The sequence below is a fragment of the Saccostrea cucullata genome, unplaced genomic scaffold, assembly GCF_032062105.1.
Source record: "Saccostrea cucullata isolate Sc308-1 unplaced genomic scaffold, CSIRO_AGI_Scuc_v1 ctg4071, whole genome shotgun sequence".
Taxonomy (NCBI): domain Eukaryota; kingdom Metazoa; phylum Mollusca; class Bivalvia; order Ostreida; family Ostreidae; genus Saccostrea; species Saccostrea cuccullata.
Window position 1 is genome coordinate 11,611 of NW_026931402.1, and position 25,889 is coordinate 37,499.

Genomic DNA, 25,889 nt, shown 5'->3' on the forward strand with positions numbered 1-25,889 from the left:
TTAAATATCTTTTTTTACAACCAGTAAAATTTTTGAAGAAGGATTGATTTTCGTTGAAATATCGGTTCACACCACAAATGATTAGATTCATCAATGCAGGGTGTATTGTTAGTCATGATTTGTGTATCTCTGAGTATATTAATTTTAATATTTCATGACTACTTCATGACTAAATGTGTTTTGCCTGTAACATTTACTGGTGCTTGATGCTGGAAAATGTGTTCACAATGAGATGACTCATGTTAATTTCCATACCTAGCTCCCCCTAATAACCAACATCACAAGAACTTGTACACCAGTCTAGTGCACGGATTGGAAGCAGGCATTTCTTTTGTGAATGCAGTGGTAATTTTATATTGATCGGTGCAGCTGATGCAAATAAAATTCCTGGGTCTCTTTGATATTCAATTTCCTGGAGGAAGCGAGTCCCTTTTATATGAAAATTTTCAAAAGATTAGACCCAAAGAACAGATTGTCTTGATTCTTCTAATGTTTTTCAAATTTATCAATACACATGATCAATGGTTAAATGTATATATATGATCCCACATACATGTACTGTATATAGATTGTTGAAGGTAAGAAATATTCGCTACCGTGACAGTCTCATGATAAGAATGTAACATGCACTGCCAATTTAAATTTTGGCCAATTTTAGTCTATTTTCTTTGCTAACTGCTAATATATGCAATAATGAACTAATTCATGAATAACTTGAAATATCTCAAGACACTAATTACTTCTAAGTACGCATATGTATATTGATAAATTATCAATCTAATATAGTACATTTTCTTTTATTGTTGCATTTAGAACCCTGGGTTCCCAGTGGGAACAACAAAATATTTCTCACGAAAAATGGAAAAATTCTAGCATTTTCATGGTAATTAAAAAAATCTTCAATATCACTAAGTAGGACAAGGGTGTTTTAAATTGTATTTTTCTCTCCTTTGTTTCTCTTAGAAAACATTACAAAACAATAAAATCTTTGAAAATCACATTTTAACAAGATGATGCATGAAGTATTTTCAAATTATGCAGAAGTGTTCAATGGCTGAGACTGTTGGTGCTATGCTTAATCACTGGTATTAAATGGTATAATCTCAGGGTAAAATTATACCATGCCAGAAACCGATTCCCCAAGTAATCACTTGGAAAGAAAGAGATTTAATTTTTTGCATTTTCTGATGAACACAATTTTTATTTCTGTATTTAAAATTAAGTTGAAGATTAATCAGACATGAAAGAATCTAAAAATATGTTCTTGTTTCAATTATATAAGCATGCTAAGCCTGAAGATTGTAAGAATCCCCCGCCCCCAGGGTACAAAAAGATTTTCGGAATATCCTTGCCTGTCCCTTTGTATGATGTGTTGTGCTTTAAGATTGTTTAACATGCCTGCCCAGGGTCGAATGTGCGTTTAGTTTATGTACAAATAACCTGGATATAATTGGGTTTTCTTACAGACATTAAATCCTGTGCAGCCAGGGATTTTACAAACGGAGGAATGTTAATGTGGAATCTCTTATGTAAAGATTTGCAGACAGCTGTTTAAAGAAAAAAACACAGTATAGATTTGACTGGGTACTTGGTTACATGCATGGAGGCAGATTAACAAAGTAAGTATCTTACAGGAGGAATTCCTCTCTCTCTCTCTCTCTCTCTCTCTCTCTCTCTCTCTCTCTCGCATGGTTTTTCCTCTCTCTTTCTCTTCTCCCTTGCTCTCTCTCTCTCTCTCTCTCTTTCTCTCTCTCTCTCTCAGATACCTAATGATAAATTATAATTAAAGTGTTATGATGGGTGGTACCTGACCCTGTCCATTAGATTAATAAAAATAAAATGACAAGAGAGATATTCTGAAATAATCACTGCTGTCAGATAAAATTTTCATCGTAATGAATTGCAACGTTGCTTTGTTTGATAAATTCAATTACATTTTGACAGACAAAAAGTATGGAAATCAATAATGAATTCAGAAACAGCTATAACAATGAAATCAAGGGGCCCTATGTGCCTGTTTCAATTAGCAGATGATGTCAGTTTATTTTGAATTGACATAGTGCCGTACTGATGTCTGAATGCATTGTACCGTAGATATTGGTTCAACAGATACTGTCGCATAAACTACAAAAATGTGATTTCATTTAGTTCCTTGTAGCAGAGTGATTCAGGGCTTCGATCATTAAATTCATTAAGTCACATGAAGATTATATTAATGCTAGAGTTGAAATAACTTGTTATATTTTAGTCGTTAAGAAAAGCACAGGCATGCAGTTCACTAATATCATCTAAGACATTTCTTTGATCCACTCCTATTTCAATGTTAGGTAAAAAATGAAAAAAAAAATGGAATCTTATCTAAATCATTGGATGTGTCTTATAGAATTGAAAAAAAAGGAAAGTGCTGAAAAATCTTAATGTAAACATGAAATATTATCACCAAAATTGAGTCCATAATAGAGTGTCTAATGAAGAAAATGACTGGGATCGCTATTAGGTTTGATTTATATTCTATACTGAAATGTTTAATGGAGCCATCTTCAATATTCTTGTAAAGGCTGTGATTTGCTTTATACAGCTGTACAAAAGTGGTTCTTAACAGAGGCACAAAAGAAGAGCATACTTCAGTAGACGATAAAATTATGATAAAATAAAAGCCGCTAACATGCGGTTAGCATTTGTGAAGAGAGCAATAGATGTGTCGATTTTGATACAGAAGGCAGACCGTCTTTTTGAAGCTATATAGCTTTGAGATGGGAGTGTTCTAGTGCTTGCTAGACCGTATGCTTGTGAGAAAATAATTCTCCATCGCTTTTGTCTAATTGTGGAGATTGAGAAAAAAGAAGTTGTATTGCTAATTTAATCAATAGTACAGAAGGACACTGCAGTTCTCTCATTGACTGGGACAGCACGTATAAAAAGTCTCCCTTGTATTTTTCACAGGAGTGCATATTGTGTTGGAACCTTCGGATATATACATCTGCAGATGTGTGTCATCAGCTGATCTGGTAAGAGGGCTTTATTCTGTTGTGTATTTGTTTAACACTCCATCTCTTGTACATCTTAAGGCTACTACAACTTTATAATCTCAGTCTATGTATGTGGGATTATGGTTGATAGTTGTATTAGCCATATCTCATGGAATGATTATTTTGTGTTGACTTTAACTTGGAATATATTAGATTAAAAGAATGTGCATGAATGTGTAATGGTTAAGAAGGGAAATATATTGAAAGAGCTTTTTGAATATATATGCTCCTCTCAAAAAGGGTGAGGGAAGTTTTCCTTAGAAATATCAAAGTAGATCACAATTTATATTCCAAAAAGGACTGATAAATTAAAAACATTTGTCTGATAATTTAACAAAAATCAAAAAAATATTTTAAATTATGTAATGTCATTCCTAAGGAGGGAAAAAACTGAAAAGAATAGTTTCCTTTGATTTTCCTAATCCTGAAATTTTTTCATACATGGCACAACATGACCATTGAAAATTTTAAATCAACCTTCTTAAAAACTTTTTTAAAATTTGGGCTCCTTCATTATAATGAGAATAAATACATGTACCATAGTTCAAAAGTAATAAATTAATTTTTAAAAGAAATTTCATTTTCAGAGTTAAATGTTCAAAGTCATGAATTAAGTTGGCATATAAAATTTGTTGTAAATATGAAATATGTAATGGATCTTGAAAAAAGAAAACATTTTGTTGATTGAAATTTTGTTGGAACTATTTTGTAATCTTGTAGCCAATTAAAATTTTTGTAGGATCATATTTAAATCATTTGAGAGGATTTTGATAATATTTTAAAACTCATTTCAGATTACGAAGAGCAGCTGAGTGCAAGGAGCTGTACCATGGCATCGCATAGAATGGATGGTTATCTGAGGTGTACAATAACAGTTCTGTGGCTTATCCATGAGGTCACAAGCATGCACATCGAACACACTTTTACTCTCTTCACCAATGACCAGTCTGACCCATCGTTTGAAAAACCAGTGATCAACATGGAGAATGGACAAGTCATTCTCGGAGCCAAAAACCGAGTGTATAAACTGTCTCCGGAACTCAAACTTATCCAGCAGCTTAACATTGGACCACGGGTACCAAAGGGACAAAACAGCTCAGTTAATGTGTTTGTGAAGGGGTTAGTGCTAAATAAGGAGGACTCTAGTCTCATTATCTGTTCCACCATTCCACAAGGCTCATGCCAGGTTGTGTCTCTAGACAATATAGTGCAAGCGAAGAAGCCACACAATCAATCCGTGGTTTCCAATGATCCTACATCACCCAATGTGTTATTTCTAGGACCAGGGGTTGACAATCAGACTATGCTCTATGTCGCTAGTTGGTATGGGGTGCAATACGGCCCCCAGGCCACAAAGTTTCTTACCCATGCAGTTCCCCTGGTTAGCAGTAGAAATCCTCGTACATTGAAATTGACAACCACTCCCTCTGGTGGCCAGTCCTCTGTGTATACGAGGGAGAGCAATGAAACGGACCCCCATCTTAGATTTATTTATGGATTTTCCTATGGAAATTTTGTGTACTTCATTTCTAGGTACAATGGAAAGGAATCTCGAATCATGCGACTTTGTAAGTCAAATCTGAATATAGACACATATGTCGACATCCCAGTGGTGTGTGGCAAGAACGATCACTCGGCAGTGCAGAGTGCCGATTTTCAGGAGAGCAGTGGGGACTTGTACATGGTGTTCAGGAAGTTACGAGAACAGGACGGACGATTAGGACTTGTGTCGAGTGTGATCTGTCGGTATAAGATATCGGATGTGGAGAGAAAGTTTAATCAGGTCGTGGATGATTGTCACAGAGGTCAGGGTCATCTAGGTCCCCACTACATCCACAAAAAAGTCAGCTGTCCTTCAACAGCTGGAAAGGTAAGGTCAAGGTCAAGGATAACTTCTCAGATGTGTTAATACTTTGAAAATGGTGGCATAGGTCCAAAGGATCTTATTGATGACAATGAGTCACATACCTTAGTTAATCTTTGCATCTTTATGATTGAATCTGAAAGTATCGATCTGCATATGCATGACAAAGAAAATTCTAGTGAACTATATAAAAGAGTATTGCAATAATTATAGGTTATAATAATTATTTTCTGTAGCAAAGTATCTTGGATCCCCAGTATTAAATATAAATTAAGTAAATTCCTTATACGAATATAACGAATAACGGATATTTAAACAATAAAATGCTTTCTTTGTTTGTTATTACTGGAATGAACGGAGGCAGCTGTTGCAGACGCGGGTTATGTAAATTTTTTCTGCAATAGCTGCGACCCTTCATTCCAGTAATAACAAACAAAGAAAGACATTTTATTGTTTATATTTATGTCTGTTTAAATTATCATTTTAAGTAGGATTAAAAATATTAATTATTGTGTTAATGATGCGAACGTCTTTGTACGTTTCATTGATGGAACGGCCACTCATCAAGAAATCTGTACAGGTGATATGCCTAATGTAGTTCATGCAGTGATGAACGCAATGGGTGTTCTTAAGAAATAAAGAAGAAAATATTCAGTGGATGTAAATATAGCGAAGTAATTTCATAGGTCCCAGTGACTTCATTATAATCGAGTTTTACTGTATAGTTTTTAATAAATTTGACTACAGATGGAAACAAAAATTTATCATTTTGGAGGAGCAGATATTTTTGTTATTTCTTCACGAATGACCCGAAGAGCTTTATAAAGAATTTGTTCTCTCTAGCCACCACAACACTTTTCCCAGAAGCAAATGAACAAGATTTATTGACAAGACACTGCATCAAAGATGCAAATATTGTATAATACATATCCCTGTAATATTATTTTTACACAGTAAAACTTTCTGACTCTGAACTTCATTTTCTAGTAAAAGGAAGTCTTCCCCTTTCTTTAATGTCTGCTGAAAATGTGCATTCCTTAGAAATGGTGCTCTTTCTTGTGGTGGAAAAAAACTTGCTAAACAATCAGTTTCTCTCTGTCTTTATAGTTTACTTATTAATGTGAGAGTATGGTATATTTTGGTCATCGTTTCTGATGATGTATTTCAGGGAAAACGTCTAAGAATTTAAAGGCGAAATGGGATAATTAATATTTAAAAGTGTAGTTGTAACAATGCTTCAGATGTCATTTCTTTTAAATATAAAAATGAATATGGTCCTGCATGCCCTTCATCAAGTGGTCCCCCCTTTCTTCCCTTTAGCTCCCCTTATATCCTTACATTCTCTTCTATTTTTCCCAGAGGGGGGGCACAGATTATCTGAATTACCCCTTGTAGCTTCTTCAGTTAGCCCTAATTTTATTCCTATGTTTGAATAAAATTTTAAAGATGATGTGCCTAGCGATTGATGATGTTACATATAATCTGGAAAACTAAAGAGCACGTAGTATCATAGATGAACATGGTTAAGTCATTAGAAACCCATTCCTCGCTTCATTGAAAAGAAAATAGGTTTAAAATATTTATTGTGTTTATGCTCAATAGTTATAAGAACTTGAATGCGAGAAAAATGATTTTCAGGTGTAAAGATCCCCTCATAAAACATGAGTCATAGAAGAAGAAAAATATTGTGGATGGATTGTACAATTTGTAGAATGTACTAGCAAGTTAAATGCAAGTTTTTTGCACTTCATCTGCAATATGGTGTTATTTCATTGTACAAGTGTGTCTGAAATAACACTGGTATTGAATCTGAGAAACAAACCCTTCATTATAATTATAAAAAAACAATCAAATATGATATTATAAATTAATTAATAATCTTCAATGATATTAAATGTAAATGGACCTCGTTTTACTGAAATTATCATGATAATCTGATTATTAATCAGTGTATACATACAATTTTCAAATTATTTTATCAATATCAAAAAATGAATTTTATCTTGCAACAAATTCTTGATTTAATTCACAAAATTTTTTTCTTGAATATTTAATCTATAGTTCAGATAACAGAAAAAAGTAATCTTTTGTTTTTGGTTTGCAAAAAATTCTTCTTTAAAAAATGATAATAGGGAGAATGTAGAGAATTTCTTATGATTAAGGAAATACAAAGAGTAAAACACCAAAATAAATTTTAATTTGAAAGCAAAATTTTCTTAATGTTTTCACCTCTGATCTAGAAGTCCTTTAATGATGCATAAAAACAGAGAGTTGGCTCAGCAGACACCAGCTGCTAGTGGGGCAGGTGATATGGTTTGGGTACGCAAACATTGCATGTTCTCTGTTGATGAAGGCTCACATAAAGACCATTCTCACTTTATGATAGGCTTTGAAACAGAGCGATCAGAAATAAACTTATCAGACATAATTCCTTTTCAATGTGCTTAAAAGAGGAAGAAAACAGTTGGTGCAGGCCTCTGATCTCCTCTGACATCTTCATGTATGCAATTTCTTCATTACCATGACAACCTGAATTTTCTGTTGGTTTGTAGATATAAGGGGAGGCATAAATATACATTATATGTCTCAAGACAAGGAAAGTTTTATCATAAAATTCATATTTTATGGAAGTGTTTTCCTAGTATTTCCCAGCAGTGTTCTATATCTCTTTAAATATTTCATACCATTGGCTTACAGATATTTTGCGCATGTCAAATGACCGGTTGCGTTTCTATGTCTCAGATAAGTACAGCTCAGTGGTTGATCCGTGGATCACGTAAGCCGTGTTTAAACCCCAGTTGAGTCGGGATTACTTGAGTCGCATTTCTGTTGCACTCTATAAAACTGAGTAAGGTTTACCTAATCTTGACTTACTCATATAAAATGTTGAAGGATAATAGGTTTCTAAAATTAAGCACTTCAAAACAAGTTTTAATATACTAGTAACTAGTTGAAAATTAAAAGGATATATTTAAAAACAAAGTATACATTGATGTTAAATTGTAAATTAAAAATGCCGAAAAAATGCAATACGATTTAATTCAAATCAAGGCATCTTTCATCAAAACTCAAACCATAAGAAAATATAAAATCGCAAACAGAATAAAGCTTTTGCAAAAGACTGAAGAGAAGAAAACAATGATGGGGGTCTGGAATAAGTCATTTAGAAACAATACCAAAACACAAGATATAGGTAATATAAATAATAAAGGAACAATGTATTAATTTAATTTCGGACCTGCCCTCCCCCCGGTCCAGTTCCTACGGCCATGTGGATAGCCTGATTAATCAGATAACTACAAGACTTTATATCTCCAGGAAATTCGGCATTATTAGAAATTATTGGAATGTGTATCATCAGCTGTTCGAAAGTGTAAAATTCTTAATTTGATTTAAATTTGTGCCCTGTTCACACGGAGAGTTTAATTCGAATTAAACGTAAAGTTACTGCGAATTAGCTTCGCTTAGCGTTCACACGGAGAATTTAATGCGAATTAGTTTACTTCGCATTAGCTCCGTGTGAACGCTAAGCGAAGCTAATTCGAATTAAAGTTTGACGCATGCGTAATGGCAAAATTCAGTCTTATGCCACTTGTCGGTGGTCAGCTATAGGTACTTGTGCTATTTTTGAGTGAAAAACTAAGGAAAATTGTGTTAATCATTAAATTGTGTATACAGACACTTTGCCATTATGTCAAATGGATCTGCTTCTGCATAAGGTGACGTGATTTGCAAATGACGTCATAATAGCCGTGCTGACGCCAGGCTGCAGAAGTAAAATTTTAATTCGCATTAGTTTACTTCGCATTAGCTGTCGTGTGAACGCAGTTTCATTTGCATTAGTTTGATTCGCATTAGTTTACTTCGCATTAATTTACTGTGAATTAAATTCTCCGTGTGAACAGGGCATTGGTATGTCAGAAAGTTTCTATAAAATTCCTGTTTATGTACATTTATGTATTTTAAAAGTATCTTCCAAAACTTTATACAACAGCTACATCAGTGTTAAACGGTACATTGAACAGCTGTTGATGAGTTGTACATAAAGAAAAATACCCATGCAATATGGCCATAAAATTTTTCTTGTAAGAATAGCTTTTTTAATACCGCAAAATCTATCAATGCAATCATCATTACCATAATACATTTCTGCAACATCGAAATATTTCAAAATATCGAAATATTCTACCCAAAAATCCATGGAAATGTTATTAAGCTGGGTTTAAACCACCCCTACACCAGGTTAAGAATTTACCGTAATTCTGAGCCGTACTCAGCCAATCCTTACATGCGTGCTACGCGAAAACTTGGATTTAAATCCGGAATCTTTGATCGTAGGTTTAAATCCGAGATATGCTACCGGCCATAAGATTAGTAATATGTCATGGTGCTAGAAATGCTTCAAAATGTTTCCTTGATCAAGGATATTTACTGTAAATTTTGGTTTTATGAAATTTGTATAACAAAAATCAAGAGCAAAAATATTACAAGTTGGAGTATTAATTTTCAATTCCATGAAAAATTTAACTGAAAAAGTTTTCATATTGCATATTCAGTGTGAATTACCCCCTGTATAAATTTTCACTTTTACAGTACAGAATTACTAGGCCTATTTGAACATTTTAAAAGTCTACTTCTCCCTTGTTCTTTGTTGATACATCAGGGAAGTCTCAGATGCCCCTGGTATTCATTTGATTTATTTTTTGTTACAGATGTGTCATTGTCTTGCTTAATCAGCTAAAATGCTGTTCTATTTTTTTAAAAAATTAGGCCAGACAGAGGAAATGAAGAAATCATGAATCTTTCATAGCACATTTTTTTTTAATGTAATCTATAATTGTGCACAATGAATGCAGAGTACTTGGAAGTTCCTTATTGCCAGCTGGTTACAGCAGTAATGCAATCATCATAAAAACATCAGAATGCATGTAATTCAACCAGAATCTGACTTCTATAGTAAAATTGTTCACCAGCAAAGTAATGTCAGCTGGACTTGAAAGATTTATATATCTTATTTGGGGGGAATATTTTTAGCTCACCTGAGCCGAAGGCTCAAGTGAGCTTTTCTGATCAAAATTTGTCCGTCGTCGTCGTCGTTGTAAACTTTTCACATTTTCATTTTCTTCTCAAGAATCACTGGGCCAATTTCAACCAAACTTGCCACAAAGTATCCTTAGGTGAAGGGGATTCAAGTTTGTTCAAATGAAGGGCCACGCCCTCTTCCAAGGGGAGATAATTATGAATTAGTGAAAAATTAATGGCATTTTTAAAAAAATCTTCTTCTCAAGAACCACTGGGCCAAGAAAGTTGAAACTCATGTGGAAGCATCCTCAGATAGTGTAGATTTAAATTTGTTCAAATCATGACCCCCGGGGTTAGGGTGGGGCCACAATGGCCTATCAAAGTTTTACATAAGAGTATATAGGGAAAATCTTTAAAAATCTTCTTCTCAAGAACCACTGGGCCATGAAGGATCAAACTCATGTGGAAGCATCCTCAGATAGTGTAGATTCAAGTTTGTTCAAATCATGACCCCCGGGGGTAGGGTGGGGCCACAATAGCGGATTAAAGTGTTACATAGGAGTATATAAGGAAAATCTTTAAAAATCTTCTTCTCAAGAACCACTGGTCCAGGAAAGATGAAACGTGAAATCATCCTTAGGTACTGGTATATTAGATTCAAGTTTGTTCAAATCATGGCCCCCGGGGCTAGGGTGGGGCCAAAATGGCCGTCCCCAAGTTTAACATAGGGATATATAGGAAAAATTTTCTCAAGAACCCCTGGGTCAGGAAAGATGAAACTCATGTGGAAGCATCGTCAGGTAGTGTAGATTTAAGTTTATTCAAATCATGACCCCTGGGGGTAGGATGGGGCCACAATGGCCGATCAAAGTTTTACATAAGATATATATAGGGAAAATCTTTAAAAATCTTCTCAAGAACCACTGGGCCAGGAAAGATAAAACTCATGTGGAAGCATTGTCAGGTAGTGTAGATTCAAGTTTGTTGAAATCATGACCCCCGGAGTAGGGTGGGGCCACATGGCTGATCAAAGTTTTACATAGGAATATATAAGGAAAATCTGTATAAAAATCATCTTCTCAAGTACTTCAAAGCAATGATTAGAAGAAAATGTTTTTAAAAAATCTTTTTGTCAAGAACAGCAAAGTCATATGCTGTATTAATATGAAGGCATTCTAAAGTAGTATTAAATTCAAGCCCCCCCTTTCAGTAAACTTTTCAGTTCTGATCTGATTTGTGTTTTTTTCCTAGACGATTTGCTCAGGTGAGTAATGTGGCCCCTTGGCCTCTTGTTACATCATCTGCTGGTGAATATCAATTTGAAACCATATTCACCACTAAGAGTCCTGAATTGTTTTGTTAAATCAAAGATATATACATGTATAGGCCAAAATTAAATATCTTTGTTGCAAATCATTCCCCCATTTTTAGGATTTTTCTTGTCTTAGTTTTGGGTCCAGTTATGGGATCTAGTTCCAGTTATAAAAATCTGCTATATTTTCAAGTAACCAACAAGAAAGAATTCTAGTCTTAACATTTGATGCATCAGAATTTCCCAATTTTATAGACCCTAGACTAATTTTGGAAAAAGTCAGGAAAATCATTCTTAGTCTCTAGAGCTATTTTTAGTCAATAAAATATTCATTCTGTAATATTCATTGACCCCAAATTGCAGCTGAAGAAAGGGGGATCCCTTAAAATGGGGTCATTTTTCCCACAATTTACTACTTTTACAATTATGATCGAATTTCAAAGTAAAATTCCAGAATGGATGAAAAATGCGGCTTTTAAAAAAGGGACAAAAGCACTGAGATAAACTACATATATTGAAAATCTGAGACTAGTGTATCGTTTTTGGTAACGTCTAATCATATCTCATTAATCTTTACAGGTATCTGACCCTTACTGCTCCAAAGTTCCAGGAGGCTTTGCTTCCATTGAAGGTGTCCAGCCAATTCTGAGAGGAAGCATTGTAAGACTGAAGAACGTTTACCTGTCGTCTATTGCTGTCATTGGTCAGAAGTCCTACACTGCCCTCATTGTCAGCTCAGGGGATGGATTATTACGCAAAGTAAGCAGTGTAGTGTGGCCCACTCACTGGGCCAAATTTATTATGAAAAGTAAACAATATTGTGGCCCGCTCACTAGGCTGACATCATTTGTCACAGGATGTGCATATGCTGAATTGCATCTGTCCTGCAATCAGGGAAAATCAAATGAACTCTAAATTAAAAATCCTAATTTGCCATAAATTATCAGTGGAATCTGGATAGGACCATGCAGTTCACTATCGCACCATGGAGCATCCACAATGGTGTGATGGCTCATCAATGCAATGACAATGGTATATTAGCACATTTTAGTGATAATGGGATGGTGTGAAGTGATGACATGACATTTCGATGATGTGATGTTGATGAGGCGTTCATTACCGCTTCATCATGCTATTGCACCATCATCAAGGCATCATTGTAATTGAATTAATGTATGTAATCATTGCACTTTCAACCCAAACCATGATGGTGCATTGATAAGATGGTGAACTACATGGCCCTATCTGGATTCCATAAAAATCACTTTGTGAGCAAGAAAATTTAAAACCAATTTCAACACGGATCATGTTGATGGTGAAGTTATTCCTTGTCCTCTTTTGAGTTTATGTTCCTGACAGAAACTTTTAAAATAGATAACTTAAATTTTAAAATTCAGTAGTATTTCCTAGACTTTTGTCTGTTAGTCTGTCATCCATCTGCTCTAGCAAGATCAGTAGATCAATTAAAGAGGTCACTACAAAGATGAAGTTCAGAAAAAACATGTTCTTTTCTTTGGTTTATGAATTTTCCCCCTATTTTACAGTACATTATGTCTGGATCCAGTATTACTGAGGTGGACAAACTCTACATTCATGACATGAAGGAGGGCATGTCCATGCCAGTTAGCCCGGATAAGAAGTCAATCTATGTAGTCACCAGAGACAAGGTAACTAGAACAGCTGGCTAAATCCAAGTTATTGTCACTTACTGTAAACGTATTTTATTTGGCGTGTACGATATTTTGGCGGAAATTGATATTTTAACAAGTTAGTGTAGATTTGATTCAGCGCTTTATATGAATGTGCTTTATATTAATATATGTGAACAAGACATTAAGCAATGTATTTGATTTACAGTAAGATTCTTTCTGCGAATTGTGCTAAATAGAATACACAGCCAAATATATTATGTTTACAGTAATTTACAAAACATGTTCTCATGAGTGAGTTGCTATCAATTTTCTTCATAGTCTCTGGTTATTATACTTTAATCTTTAATAAATATTATAAAGATGTTCAACTTACAAAGTCTTTATTATCGGAGCAAGTGAGTTCTAAATTTTAATTGCAGTAATATGTTATTGATATATTTTTTTTCTGAATTTAATGATGACACTGATACCTGTTTACGTTTAACCTTGCTATGACAGCTGATTAAAGTGGGGATTTCTCACTGTGAACACAGAACCACCTGCCAGGACTGTGTCACGACCTTTGACCCTGTGTGTGGGTGGTGTAACATGGACAACAGGTTTGTGTCACAGTTTAGAAGTAAACAATTTTGTAAATGGCAAAATTCATAATTTTCTTAAAAGTTTACTTTTATTAATTCCCATCTGCCAGAAAATATTATAATTCTAATCTATCATATTGTGTTTGTCTACATACCTCAACTATGAATTTATCAAATTCCCTTGGAAAAAAATTTCAAACTATAGTTTCAAGTATTAAGCAATAAGAGTAAAATTCTAATATGAACAGGGTTCGACACTAAGTTTTTAAGGCTTTGGTCCGGCCGGACTAGTGTTTCTTTACTTTTACTAGCCCGAGGAAATTTTATGAGTCCGTCAATAATATAAATAAATAGTAGAATTAACATTGCAATTTACTTTTTATACTTTTTTGAAATAAACAAAACATTTACATAAAATGTTTTATACCAAGATTCGTTGAAAATCTCGCGATCAGGAACTATGATTGTATTCCCGATCTCATTTGTTTTTCTCTATACATATATTACATCATCCAAACATCCAACATCTTTCTTTATGTGTCATACTAAATCATGATCGCTAAAATGTTTAATTTTATACCATCGAGTCCTAAATTTAAGTCCCAAATTGACATAACTTCCCGCCAAGAAGCTAGAAAGCTAAAAATAAATACGGGTTTTTCCAGTGAAAGTTGTTGAGAATTGAACATCGGTAAATTCTTTCCCCCCCCCCCTCCAGAAAACTCATTAGTCCGTTCGGACTAATTAACCACAAATTTGATTAGTCCGAAAGAAAATGTATTAGTCTGAGACTAACGGACTAACGTTAATGTCGAACCCTGATGAATATATTATGCATCAGAGTTTCCAATTTTATGAATCCAGGGCAAATTTTTGAAAAGGCGAGGAAAACCAATCTATATCACATCCTACAATCTTATATGAAATAGCGAAAAATTGGTAGATATTTTAAGATGAATAATTTTAAAAAATACTGGTACTGTTCCTGTAAAAGAGATGCAAGTTAAAATGTTAAATGGAGGAATGAGTTAAGTCCCTTTTTTTTATAGATGCACAGAGAAGGAGGACTGTCGGAGTTCACTCATCGTACCTCCATGGTTGTCATCAGCTAAACAGGAAAGCTGTGCCACAATGTCAGACATTCAGCCCTCCATCCTCAATTACGAAAACATCAGTAAAAACCAGCATCAACATCAAGTAAGGATTTCATGCATGGTCAAAGCGTTGTCATTTATGCATATACTCATATCAATGCTTATAGATGGTATCATTTGGCAATGCCTATCTTAAAGTAAATATTTTCGTTGATAAACTATCAAGTTTTCTCACTAAATTTTTATGTCAGTGATGTGAAGATTTCCAAAAGCATCATCTTTTTGTTTAGGTCAGCTTTAAGCTATCGGATGTCACTCTCACAAGTGGGAGGGGCAACCTGCAGTGTGCCTTTACTGCCATGTCAATCACTGCCCATACACCCGCTTCATTGGATAATGATGTGATCACGTGTCTGTTGCCAAGCAACAAGTCTTTAGGGTTAAAACCAAGGGGTAAGGGTAAGTAAGAATTTTCAGCAATAACATTTAATTTAGTAAATTCATATATATCTTGAATAAACATTCTTAATCAAATCTCAGTTATGTTCAGTCTTATTTTATGATTAATTTTTGTTTCATTTCTTTTCTTTTCACAGTTTTTAATTTGTGAGTATGAAAAGTGAGGGTCTGTTCAAGAGATTGTACATCTGAGTGCTTGTAAAGTCCACATATAATAACAATACAATGAATTTATTATAGAATGCATATGATATTTTAATGCACATGTCATTTTATATGATAGTACCATTTTTTCTAAAGGATTGTGTTTTTACAAGAAGTGACATTTAGCTACATTAATAACCCATCTGTTTACTAACTCTATAGGAATGATAAAGCAAATTGATAATTAGTCTAACCAACTAAACTTAACGTATGATGAAGCTGACCAGAATTTATGTTCGAGTTGGAAGTTCCAGTGATATTGTTTTCGTGTATTTTGCATGGATACATCAAATTTTTGGACCTCTTTTCAGTAATATCAAGTTTGAGATAACAAGGTTTTGGGCTGCATATATTATATTTATTTATTCCTCAGATATGTTTGTATAGAAATATGTTATCACAGATTATTTCAACAGGGTGCTTATTTTGGTGGTTGAAACTTGACTAAGAAAATTTTTATGAACATATAATTATGTATTCTTTTGTTTGATTCTGTTCGCTAACTTGAATGACACCAGCAAAAAAAATTTAGACTGACCATATATTGGTATTTCTCATTGATATGGTTTTATGGATATAATTTGTTGTTCTTTTTTTTCAGTATTTCCAAATGGTTAATGTAAGGTATTTATATCTTATCTTAATTTTCTGTAGATCACCATGACCTTGAGGTAGAATTTCATGTTGAAGGTCATGCACTTGTTAAAAGAAGTGTGCCTGTGTTTGACTGCACATTTCACAAAACGTAAGAATTTTTTTTAAGATAATGATTGCACTATTGCTGTGAAATTGTAATTCTGTCCAAAATATATAACACAATGATATATGTATACTCTTTATAATTATAAAACTGTAATTAGGGCCCCCCAAGGATTTGCGGGTTCCCTATAGTAATCACTCTGTCTGTCTGTCTGTCCGTCTGTCTGTCCGTCTGTCATTCTTCCGTCCACAAATTTTCTGTTTTTTCCTAATAACTTTTTTTATGGTAGTCCAATTAAGTTCAAATTTGGTATGGTAGTTCCATAGGCAAAAAGACATATTTTGATGCTAAGTTTCTTTCTCTATGTCCTCTGGTTTGGAGCTGGGGTGGTGGGGTAGATTCCTTAACTTTATATAAGAATGAATTGGCAAAGAGAGATAACTTCTGAAAACGTTCCCATTGTAAACTGAATACTGCAATGAATGAGTCCCCTGGGATTAATTAGCTTTCCTCCTGAAGAAAATCCAAAGCATTATCTTTATCTGTCACATTGAGATTAATTACCACCTCTGTCTACAAATGAAATTTGTTTTGAAGTTAAGTCCATTTAAGTGGATTGAAGTATAAATGTTTTTACTTTATTTTTGTTGAAATACCCTACACAATGAGCTCTGATTTCATTGAATTCTTAAAACAAGAAATAGATTAAAGAAGGTATATTTTTTTTTTTATTTATTTATTTTTTTTTTTTTGCTTCATGTAAATTCAAGAATATGATTGATTTTTAAGGTAGTAGGATAAAAACCTCATTCTATCATTACTGAAAAAGTTCTTATTATAAATTCAGAAGAAAATGATGAGAGAGAAGTACAATTAATCCTTTGGGATTAATTATCTAGTCTGCTGCAGAAAATTTAGAAGGCTTATCTTTATCTGTCACTTTAAGATTAATGAAAACCTTTGTCTGCAACTGCTGTTTGTTTGGAAGTTAAGGTCAAGCCTTCATGATATGTATTTGCATTCATTGAAGGCTGGCATTTTATATAACACAAGCTTCATTATTTTTCAGATATACATTCAGTGTTGAGTTGTTCTTTACTGCCTTATGTAAATACAAGGATATTATATACAGGTTTTTGGATATTCAGGAATTATCCTGAAATTCTAAGAATACAGTTGCTGTTTCTTATTTGTCATATATTTTTGAATCATTCCATAAGCTGCACCTTTATAATTCTACCCCATGGCGGGGCGCCCTTGCTGACTGGTCAGTTTTCTAGTTTTTTTAGCTCACCTCAACGAAGTTGGGGGGAGCTTATGTGATACCCTCGGCGTCGGTGTCGGCGTCCCAGGTTAAGGTTAAGTTTTTTGGAGCAGTTTTCTTTTTAATTACTTCTGTGTCCTATACTGATGAGACATGCATGGAAGATGCTTCAAATGTGTTTTATTGTACCAGTCAAAGTTTCAGATGCTGCAATTTCAGCAAAGGAATTACCAGGTTAATGTTTTTGGAGCAGGTTAACATTTTTGGTGCAGTTTTTGGTGCAGGTTTCATTTCCAAGTAACTATAAGCCCTATGTTGACCAAACTTGCATGGATGATACATCTAAGGATGCATACTACCGGGCTTGCTTCGGATGCTGAATCTGACCTACATTTTCCGGTTGAGTGAACAGGTTAAAGTTTTTGGTGCAGGTTTCATTTCCAAGTAACTATAAGCCCTATGTTGACCAAACTTGCATGGATGATACATCTAAGGATGGATACTACCGGGCTTGCTTCGGATGCTGAATCTGCATGACCTACATTTTCCGGTTGAGTGAACAGGTTAAAGTTTTTGGTGCAGGTTTCATTTCCAAGTAACTATAAGCCCTATGTTGACCAAACTTGCATGGATGATACATCTAAGGATGCATACTACCGGGCTTGCTTCGGATGCTGAATCTGACCTACATTTTCCGGTTGAGTGAACAGGTTAAAGTTTTTGGAGCAGATTTCATTTCCAAGTAACTATAAGCCTATGTTGACCAAACTTGCATGGATGATACATCTAAGGATGCATACTACCGGGCTTGCTTCGGATGCTGAATCTGACCTACATTTTCCGGTTGAGTGAACAGGTTAAAGTTTTTGGTGTAGGTTTCATTTCCAAGTAACTATAAGCCCTATGTTGACCAAACTTGCATGGATGATACATCTAAGGATGCATACTACCGGGCTTGCTTCGGATGCTGAATCTGACCTACATTTTCCAGTTGAGTGAATAGGTTAATGTTTTTGGTGCAGGTTTCATTTCCAAGTAACTATAAGCCCTATGTTGACCAAACTTGCATGGATGATACATCTAAGGATGCATACTACCGGGCTTGCTTCGGATGCTGAATCTGACCTAGATTTTCTGGTTGAGTGAACAGGTTAAAGTTTTTGGTGCAGGTTTCGTTTCCAAGTAACTATAAGCCCTATGTTGACCAAACTTGCATGGATGATACATCTAAGGATGCATACTAACGGGCTTGCTTCGGATGCTGAATCTGACCTACATTTTCCAGTTGAGTGAACAGGTTAATGTTTTTGGTGCAGGCTTCATTTCCAAGTAACTATAAGCCCTATGTTGACCAAACTTGCATGGATGATACATCTAAGGATGCATACTACCGGGCTTGCTTCGGATGCTGAATCTGACCTACATTTTACGGTTGAGTGAACAGGTTAAAGTTTTTGGTGTAGGTTTCATTTCCAAGTAACTATAAGCCCTATGTTGACCAAACTTGCATGGATGATACATCTAAGGATGCATATTACCGGGCTTGCTTCGGATGCTGAATCTGACCTACATTTTCCGGTTGAGTGAACAGGTTAAAGTTTTTGGTGCAGGTTTCGTTTCCAAGTAACTATAAGCCCTATGTTGACCAAACTTGCATGGATGATACATTTAAGGATGCATACTACCGGGCTTGCTTCGGATGCTGAATCTGACCTACATTTTCCAGTTGAGTGAACAGGTTAATGTTTTTGGTGCAGGTTTCATTTCCAAGTAACTATAAGCCCTATGTTGACCAAACTTGCATGGATGATACATCTAAGGATGCATACTACCGGGCTTGCTTCGGATGCTGAATCTGACCTACATTATCCAGTTGAGCGAACAGGATAATGTTTTTGGTGCAGGTTTCATTTGCAAGTAACTTTATGCCCTATGTTGACCAAACTTGCATGGATGATACATCTAAGGATGCACACTACCAGGCTTGCTTCGGATGCTGAATCTTACCTACATTTTCCGGTTGAGTGAATAGTTAAAAGTTTTTGGTGCAGGTTTCATTTCCAAGGAACTATGAGTTCTTTAATGACCAATCTTGCATAGATGATACATCTAAGGATGCATACTTCCAGGCTTGCTTCGGATGCTGAATCTGACCTACTTTTTGTGGATGAGTGAAAATGTTAGTTTTGATGCATGTTTCATTTCCAATAAACTATGAGCCCTATAATGAGCAAACTTGCATGGATGATACATCTAAGGATGCACACTAATGGACTTGCTTCGGATGCTGAATTGGACATACATTTTTCAGATAATAGACAAGGTAAAAGTTATGGTTGCAGGTCTATTACCAAAAACTATAAGGCTTATATAACATTGTATAAACCAAACTTGCATAAATGCTGCATCAAGAGATGAAAACTCTCAAATTTGCTTCAGATGCTGGATTTTCATTACATTTTCATGAAGAAGAAGTAGTTTAAATTTTTTATGTAGGTCTATTTCAAAGTATCAGATCAAAATTGCTTTTAAAAATATTTTCATTTTTGGAATGTATACTTCTTGTTGGTTAATTGTGTGACTTTGCCTTACTTAAAGACAACATTCGTTGAGGTGAGCTCTGTAATCTCTGATTACCTATGTTTGTTTTTTTTTTTTGAATGATTTAAAGGATCCTTCTCCCATATTTTTTTTCAGATGTACAGACTGCAGCAAAAGTTCCTTCAACTGTTCCTGGCACTACCAGACTCATTCCTGCACAACTCTATCAATTGTGTCCCTGAAACCATCTGAGGTTGGCAGTTTTAATGTTAAAAAAGCTTTATTTCTGTGTAAGATGGAAAAAAAGAAATTGCATAGCCATTTCTCTAACTCTCTAAATATTGATGACCTTTGATATGGCATTTTCCTATCTTGCACAACTGTGAGACAAAGAAATATAAAACCATGCCTGCATCTAGGAATTCTATATATTATGTGCACAGTCAAATTGTATATTGGGCATCATCAACACATTTTAAAGGATAACTTGAAACTTTATCTGTTTACATGCCCTCATATTACTTTTAATGAGGGCATTGTGCTATGGAGGAAACATCTGCAGGGTTCTCCACATTTGAAAATTTAACCATGGAGGAAACTGCGCGGGCGAAATGTGACCGAAAACACGAATGCATCTCAACTTCCTAATCTTCATTAATCAATGATTGGTTTTAAAATTTTTTAAACTTACCTACTGCAATACAAAACAATGAAAAACTAACACTTTTTAAAGTTAAAGAGAATAATAATTAAATTGAAAAGAATTTATCCTGTTCCTTTTTTCACAAATTAACCAAAATTTTCCCAAAACTGTAGTAACCTTCTGAAGGAATTTAAACAAAATTGTTGATACAAGTAGTCAGAAACCATGGCAATAGATTAATAATGATAAGAATTGTAGCCTGTTGTATGAAATGTTTTGTTTCAATATGACTAAAACTGATAAATGGGCAGTATTTTTTAAGTTAACTCACAAAGGAACATTTGGACAAGAGTCCTTTTTTCTAAACGTTCTATTTTTCTAGATATTGCATTAATCACCCAGTTTTGTTTACTTCTCCACGTGCCCAGTGCTAAAAATAGCGCCACGCGACGTTTCATAACAACGGGAAGTAACTCTAAAACTAAGACGGCGATTGAGACGCAGGCCCTATGCACATTTTATCAAAAAGATAAAGTTCAAGCTTAAAAAAAGAGCACGGTAAATTGATTAAATACATGAGTATTTGAAATTTGAATGCATGCATGACGATTATCGTGCTTGTAATTGTAATCTTTTATAATCCAGTTAATATATCTAATCATGTAGTGAACATGTCGAAGTTCCCCAAAATTATTTACATGCATGTGTACAGGATAATAAACTCCCAAAATATTGATCATCCGATCAGCTAATTGACTCTCATTGATTGTTACGCTTCACAGCATAGTCGCTGATTAACGACGTGTTTGTTTAGCACATTCCGCTAGCTTTCCTTCGAGGCATGCCAGGTGCACGGCAGTTGTAGTATTTAATAAACACAATTAACTACTCAAGTCATTAAAAAAGGGAGGTGTCAGGACTGAAATGCAATGAAATTTAATCATGGCGGATGCCGATTTTAACCATGGCGCAGCTCGTTTAACCATGGCGCACATAAATTTAACCATGGCGGGCCGCCATGATAAAACCCCTTGTGGAGAAACCTGATAAAATTCACTCTGAGGATTATATGTCTGTGTTTTCTGTAGCGGGACCCTGGTACTACCAGTCTGGACAGCTGCCCTCGTGTGGAGATCCCCGCCTCACAGAGCACTGACATCATTGTCCACTCCGGGGATTCCCCCCAGCTGGTGGTCAAGCTCGTCAATATGAAGGTATTCATACTTTTAAAATGGACAGAATCCACAAATGTAATGCCCATGTAGTAACTGATTTTAAGATACTGTATACATGGAAATTTCGCCCCCCCCTTTTATTTTCGCCCCTTTCGCCCTTGTCACAAGTGGGCGAATTTAAAACAAGCTGAATATAAAGAACACTGTATAAATTCTTAAATAGAACTGATACTGGGCAAATTTAAAACGGGGCAAATTTGTAAGCAAGTGTTAAATGGCGAAAATAACCCAGTATAGATTACTTATGTTCTGATTTCTTAAAAATCTTGCATTTCTGAAGAAGGAGAATGTGACTTTATGGGAATATCTTTGTTCTTAGGCCGGTCAGACAGATGAGATGTGGTGTAGATTTAGGTATTTAGGCATGAACGTCATGGTTCCTGGTAAAGAGGAGTCCAACAGCCTCACATGTCAGAAGGTCAAGGTCAGTATATAAGAAATCACTTGCTATTGATTTATCATCTTGTAAAGATGTTTTTTATTGACTCAATGCATGCAGAATCAAGAAACCATCAAAAATTGTAAAAAAAAAAATTAAAAAAAAAAAAAAATGTGACAAAGTTGCAGTTTAAAAAGAACTTTAAAAGCAAAATATTTTGATGTGTAGATTATCATGAGTATGTTGATTAAATTGTGAGATGAGAAAAACTCACCTAACTTACAGAAGGTGAACTGTCTCACGGCATTTTCTGAACAGCCAGCTACAGATCTGTAGCTAGCACAGCACAGGACATGAGGACCTGTATGATTTACATATTATGTTTCAGTTTGAGTACTCGCAGGAGACATCCAATGTTGATGCCACGTTTGAAGTTTTATGGGGACCAAACAAATATCCTCTGGATATGCCACAGAACACTACAGGTATAGAGATCAAAGGTCTTAAGAACTAGCAATGTATACTTCAATCCCTAGAGCACTACAGTTTTAGAGAACAAAGATTTCTCTTGACCTATTTTTGTGCTTTACTGTAAACACTTTAAATTAAGAGGTGTATTCTATTAAGCGATTTTGGCAGAACTGCGTTATTAGGTCACCTGAGTAAACTCAGGTGACCTATTGCTATCTGTTTTTGTCCGTCGTCGTCTGTCGTGCGTTAACATTTGAACATTTTCAGCTTCTTCTCTGCAACCACTGAACCAATTTCAACCAAATTTGGCACAAAGCATCTATGGGTGAAGGGGAACAAAAATTGTGAATTTCATGATCCCTGCCCCCCTGGGGCCTGAGGGGTGGGGCCAAAACCACTAAAATTAATGCAATCTTTAAAAATCTTCTCCTTTACTCATGGACATCAAGCAGTCAAACTGTTTGCATGATTGTAATCAGCAAGGGTGCCTCTACCAAAATTATGAAATTCATGGCCCTGGGGTCAGAGATTCTAGTGCTAGGGCGGGGCTAAATAAGTAGGTAGTGAAAATGCATTATTTCTTTGAAAATCTTCTTCTCTGCTCCTGGGTATTAAATAAACCAACTAAGTACATAGTTATGATGAGCAATAGTGCCTCTACCAAAATTGTGAATTTTATGGCCCCAGGGTCAGGGGTTCTGGTTTTAGGGAGGGGCTCTATTGATTATATGGTGAAAATACATGAATTCTTTGAAAATCTTCTTCTCTGCTCCTGGGTATTAAATAAACTAACTAAGTACATAGTTATGATGAGCAAGAGTGCCTCTTCCAAAATTGTGAATTTTATGGCCCCAGGGTCAGGGGTTCTTGTTTTAGGGTGGGGCTCTAATGATTATATAGTGAAATGCATGAATTCTTTGAACATCTTATCCTTTGCTCCTGGTTAATATACTAATGATCTAATTACATATTTAAGGTCAGGATTTATTTTATTTTCAGTTTTACAAACCCTCCGCTCAAGGTTTTGAATTTTCAGAAAAAAATAAAACAATTTTTTTCTTTCCGATGTCAAATTTATATGATCGAGATTTCAAATTTACGAACTCGCACTTCCGGTTTTAAGATGAAACGGCGGGTAAATAAAGCTAGATCTGAGAAGATAGCTTGGTTTAGTGTAAAATTCATCGATACGAGTGCCATTCAAAACGTTTCACCCGTTCAAAGGACAGATAAAATGCTGACGACTTTGTTGCACAATGACATGCTGGTGAGATAATTATGTATTCGTTTCAAAAGTATATGTCTGTAAATTATTTTCCTCCCGCAGGTTTTAAACTGCCCGTGGTAACTATTGCATATTGCCAGCGACATTGTTTAGGTCTCTGTTATAGCTTACAGTCTAAGCATCATTCTTCAGAAATGGGTTGCTTATGCATCAGATGTAATTAATAAAACTATGTGAGAAGTTAAGTCCATTTGAGGAAGAAATAAACAATAACCTGAAGAAATTAAAAAAAATTCAACTATTAAAAGGCAAGAATATACAAATATATACCAGGGGTAGACATTAACTTTTATTTCTACTTGTCCTTCGGGCAAGTGAACTACAATTCTGACTTGTCCGAATGCAAAATTTGGTTGCCCAAAATGTTTGAAGAAAAAAAAAAAACAGTTATTGTACCTTAATTTGTTGTAAATATAAAAGTTGACAAATTAATCTATATTTTGAAGTTAACTGCCGGAAAAAATGTTCATATGATGGTGAAGCTACAATTGTAAATGTACATGTATGTAAAACACTTTCCTGTCATTAAACTATATATATCCTGAAAACACACAGAGTACTGCAGGAATATTATTTTCTTATGATTTTTGTTTGAAATTTTAACTTTTCCTCTAAAAAATTGAGGCGAAGCCAGAAGGAAGAGAGTCGTTATGTTTTGAATCAAGATACATCATGCACCGTGAATAATTGGTGTTCTTCATATAATTCCTTAATTGGGTAGAGAAAGTATTCTGTAATCTCTATTTTATAATAAGACTGTAACGTAAGTTGTAAGACAGATATTCATATTTTTTAAACTACGAAAGAAAACAGAATAACGAACCCGATTTCTGAATAAAGGTAAGATCCAGAAATGCTACCGAGGGATTCCGAATGCAATAACAATGTCCCGTATTTGGCGGAAATCAAGTGTTAACTTTAATTTATTGTGTTGTTTATAAACTTATGTGAGACTAAAAAAATGTTTCTATCAGAAATATCCACTTGCCTGATCGGACAAGTACATTGATAGTTTCACTTGCCCGAACTGAGAATTTACTTGTCCCGGACAATCGGACGTTAATGTCAATCCCTGTATACAGGCATGTAGTATCATTTGTATCAGCCAGAAAAATTATTTAAAATGTTCACCCTACTCCCCAATACTGGACCGTCTGTTTTATGACAGGAATTATAATTTTAGGCATCAAGTAAATTTTAGAACAAAGTCTACACATTCACCTAACACATATTAAAAAAATGAAGATATATTGAAAGACTTTTAAAGAACTGATTTTTATACCCCCAGCAAACGAAGTTTGGGGGGGTATATAGGAATCACCTTGTCCGTCTGTCCATCCGTCCGTCTGTCTGTGCAATCGTGTCCGGTCCATATCTTTCTTACAGAGGGACATTAGAATCTACTACTCCACACTAAGATTGCTCATGACCTAAGGGTGTGTCATGACCTTGACCCAAGGTCATTCGGGGAAGTTCAAGGTCACTGAAAGAAAAATTTCATAATTCGTGTCCGGTCCATATCTTTCTTATGGATAAACTTGGTAGGTTCTCATTTCACACAAAGATTGCCCATGACCCAAGGGTGTGTCATGACCTTGACCCAAGGTCATTTGGGAAAGTTCAAGGTCACTGGAAGAAAATTTTCATAAATCATGTTTGATACATATCTTTTATAGATAAACTTGGTAGGTTCTCATTTCACACAAAGATTGCCCATGACCCAAGAATGTGTCATAACCTTAACCCAAGGTCATTTGGGAAAGTTCAAGGTCACTGGAAGAAAATTTTCATAATCCCTGTCCGGTCCATATCTTTCTTATGGATAAACTTGGTAGGTTTTTATTTCACACAAAGATTGCCCATGACCCAAGGGTGTGTCAAGACCTTGACCCAAGGTCATTTTGGGAAGTTCAAGGTCACTGGAAGAAAATTTCATAATTTGTGTCCGGTCCATATCTTTCTGATGGATAAACTTGGTAGGTTCTCATTTCACTGAAAGATTGCCCATGACCCAAGAGTGTGTCATGACCTTGACCCAAGGTCATTTGGGGAAGTTCAAGGTCACTGATAGAAAAATTTCATAATTCGTGTCCTGTCCATATCTTTCTTATGGATAAACTTGGTAGGTTTTTATTTCACACAAAGATTGCCCAT

The 25,889-nt window shown here is 35.0% G+C and overlaps 1 protein-coding gene across 1 annotated transcript in view; it reads left to right on the forward strand.

The window, feature by feature from the left end:
* Positions 1–1,434: 1,434 nt before the first annotated feature.
* LOC134232522 (plexin-A4-like) overlaps positions 1,435–25,889 on the forward strand; it is a gene marked incomplete at its 3' end in the record, with an annotated part of 35,538 nt that continues 11,083 nt past the window's right edge. The window contains exons 1-13 of the mRNA XM_062714500.1: positions 1,435–1,619; positions 2,944–3,008; positions 3,824–4,899; positions 11,807–11,986; positions 12,772–12,894; positions 13,378–13,478; positions 14,510–14,657; positions 14,845–15,013; positions 15,872–15,962; positions 19,879–19,975; positions 21,454–21,579; positions 21,920–22,024; positions 22,368–22,464. Coding sequence (XP_062570484.1) covers positions 3,859–4,899; positions 11,807–11,986; positions 12,772–12,894; positions 13,378–13,478; positions 14,510–14,657; positions 14,845–15,013; positions 15,872–15,962; positions 19,879–19,975; positions 21,454–21,579; positions 21,920–22,024; positions 22,368–22,464 — 2,278 coding nt within the window. The remainder of the gene's footprint in view (positions 1,620–2,943; positions 3,009–3,823; positions 4,900–11,806; positions 11,987–12,771; positions 12,895–13,377; positions 13,479–14,509; positions 14,658–14,844; positions 15,014–15,871; positions 15,963–19,878; positions 19,976–21,453; positions 21,580–21,919; positions 22,025–22,367; positions 22,465–25,889) is intronic.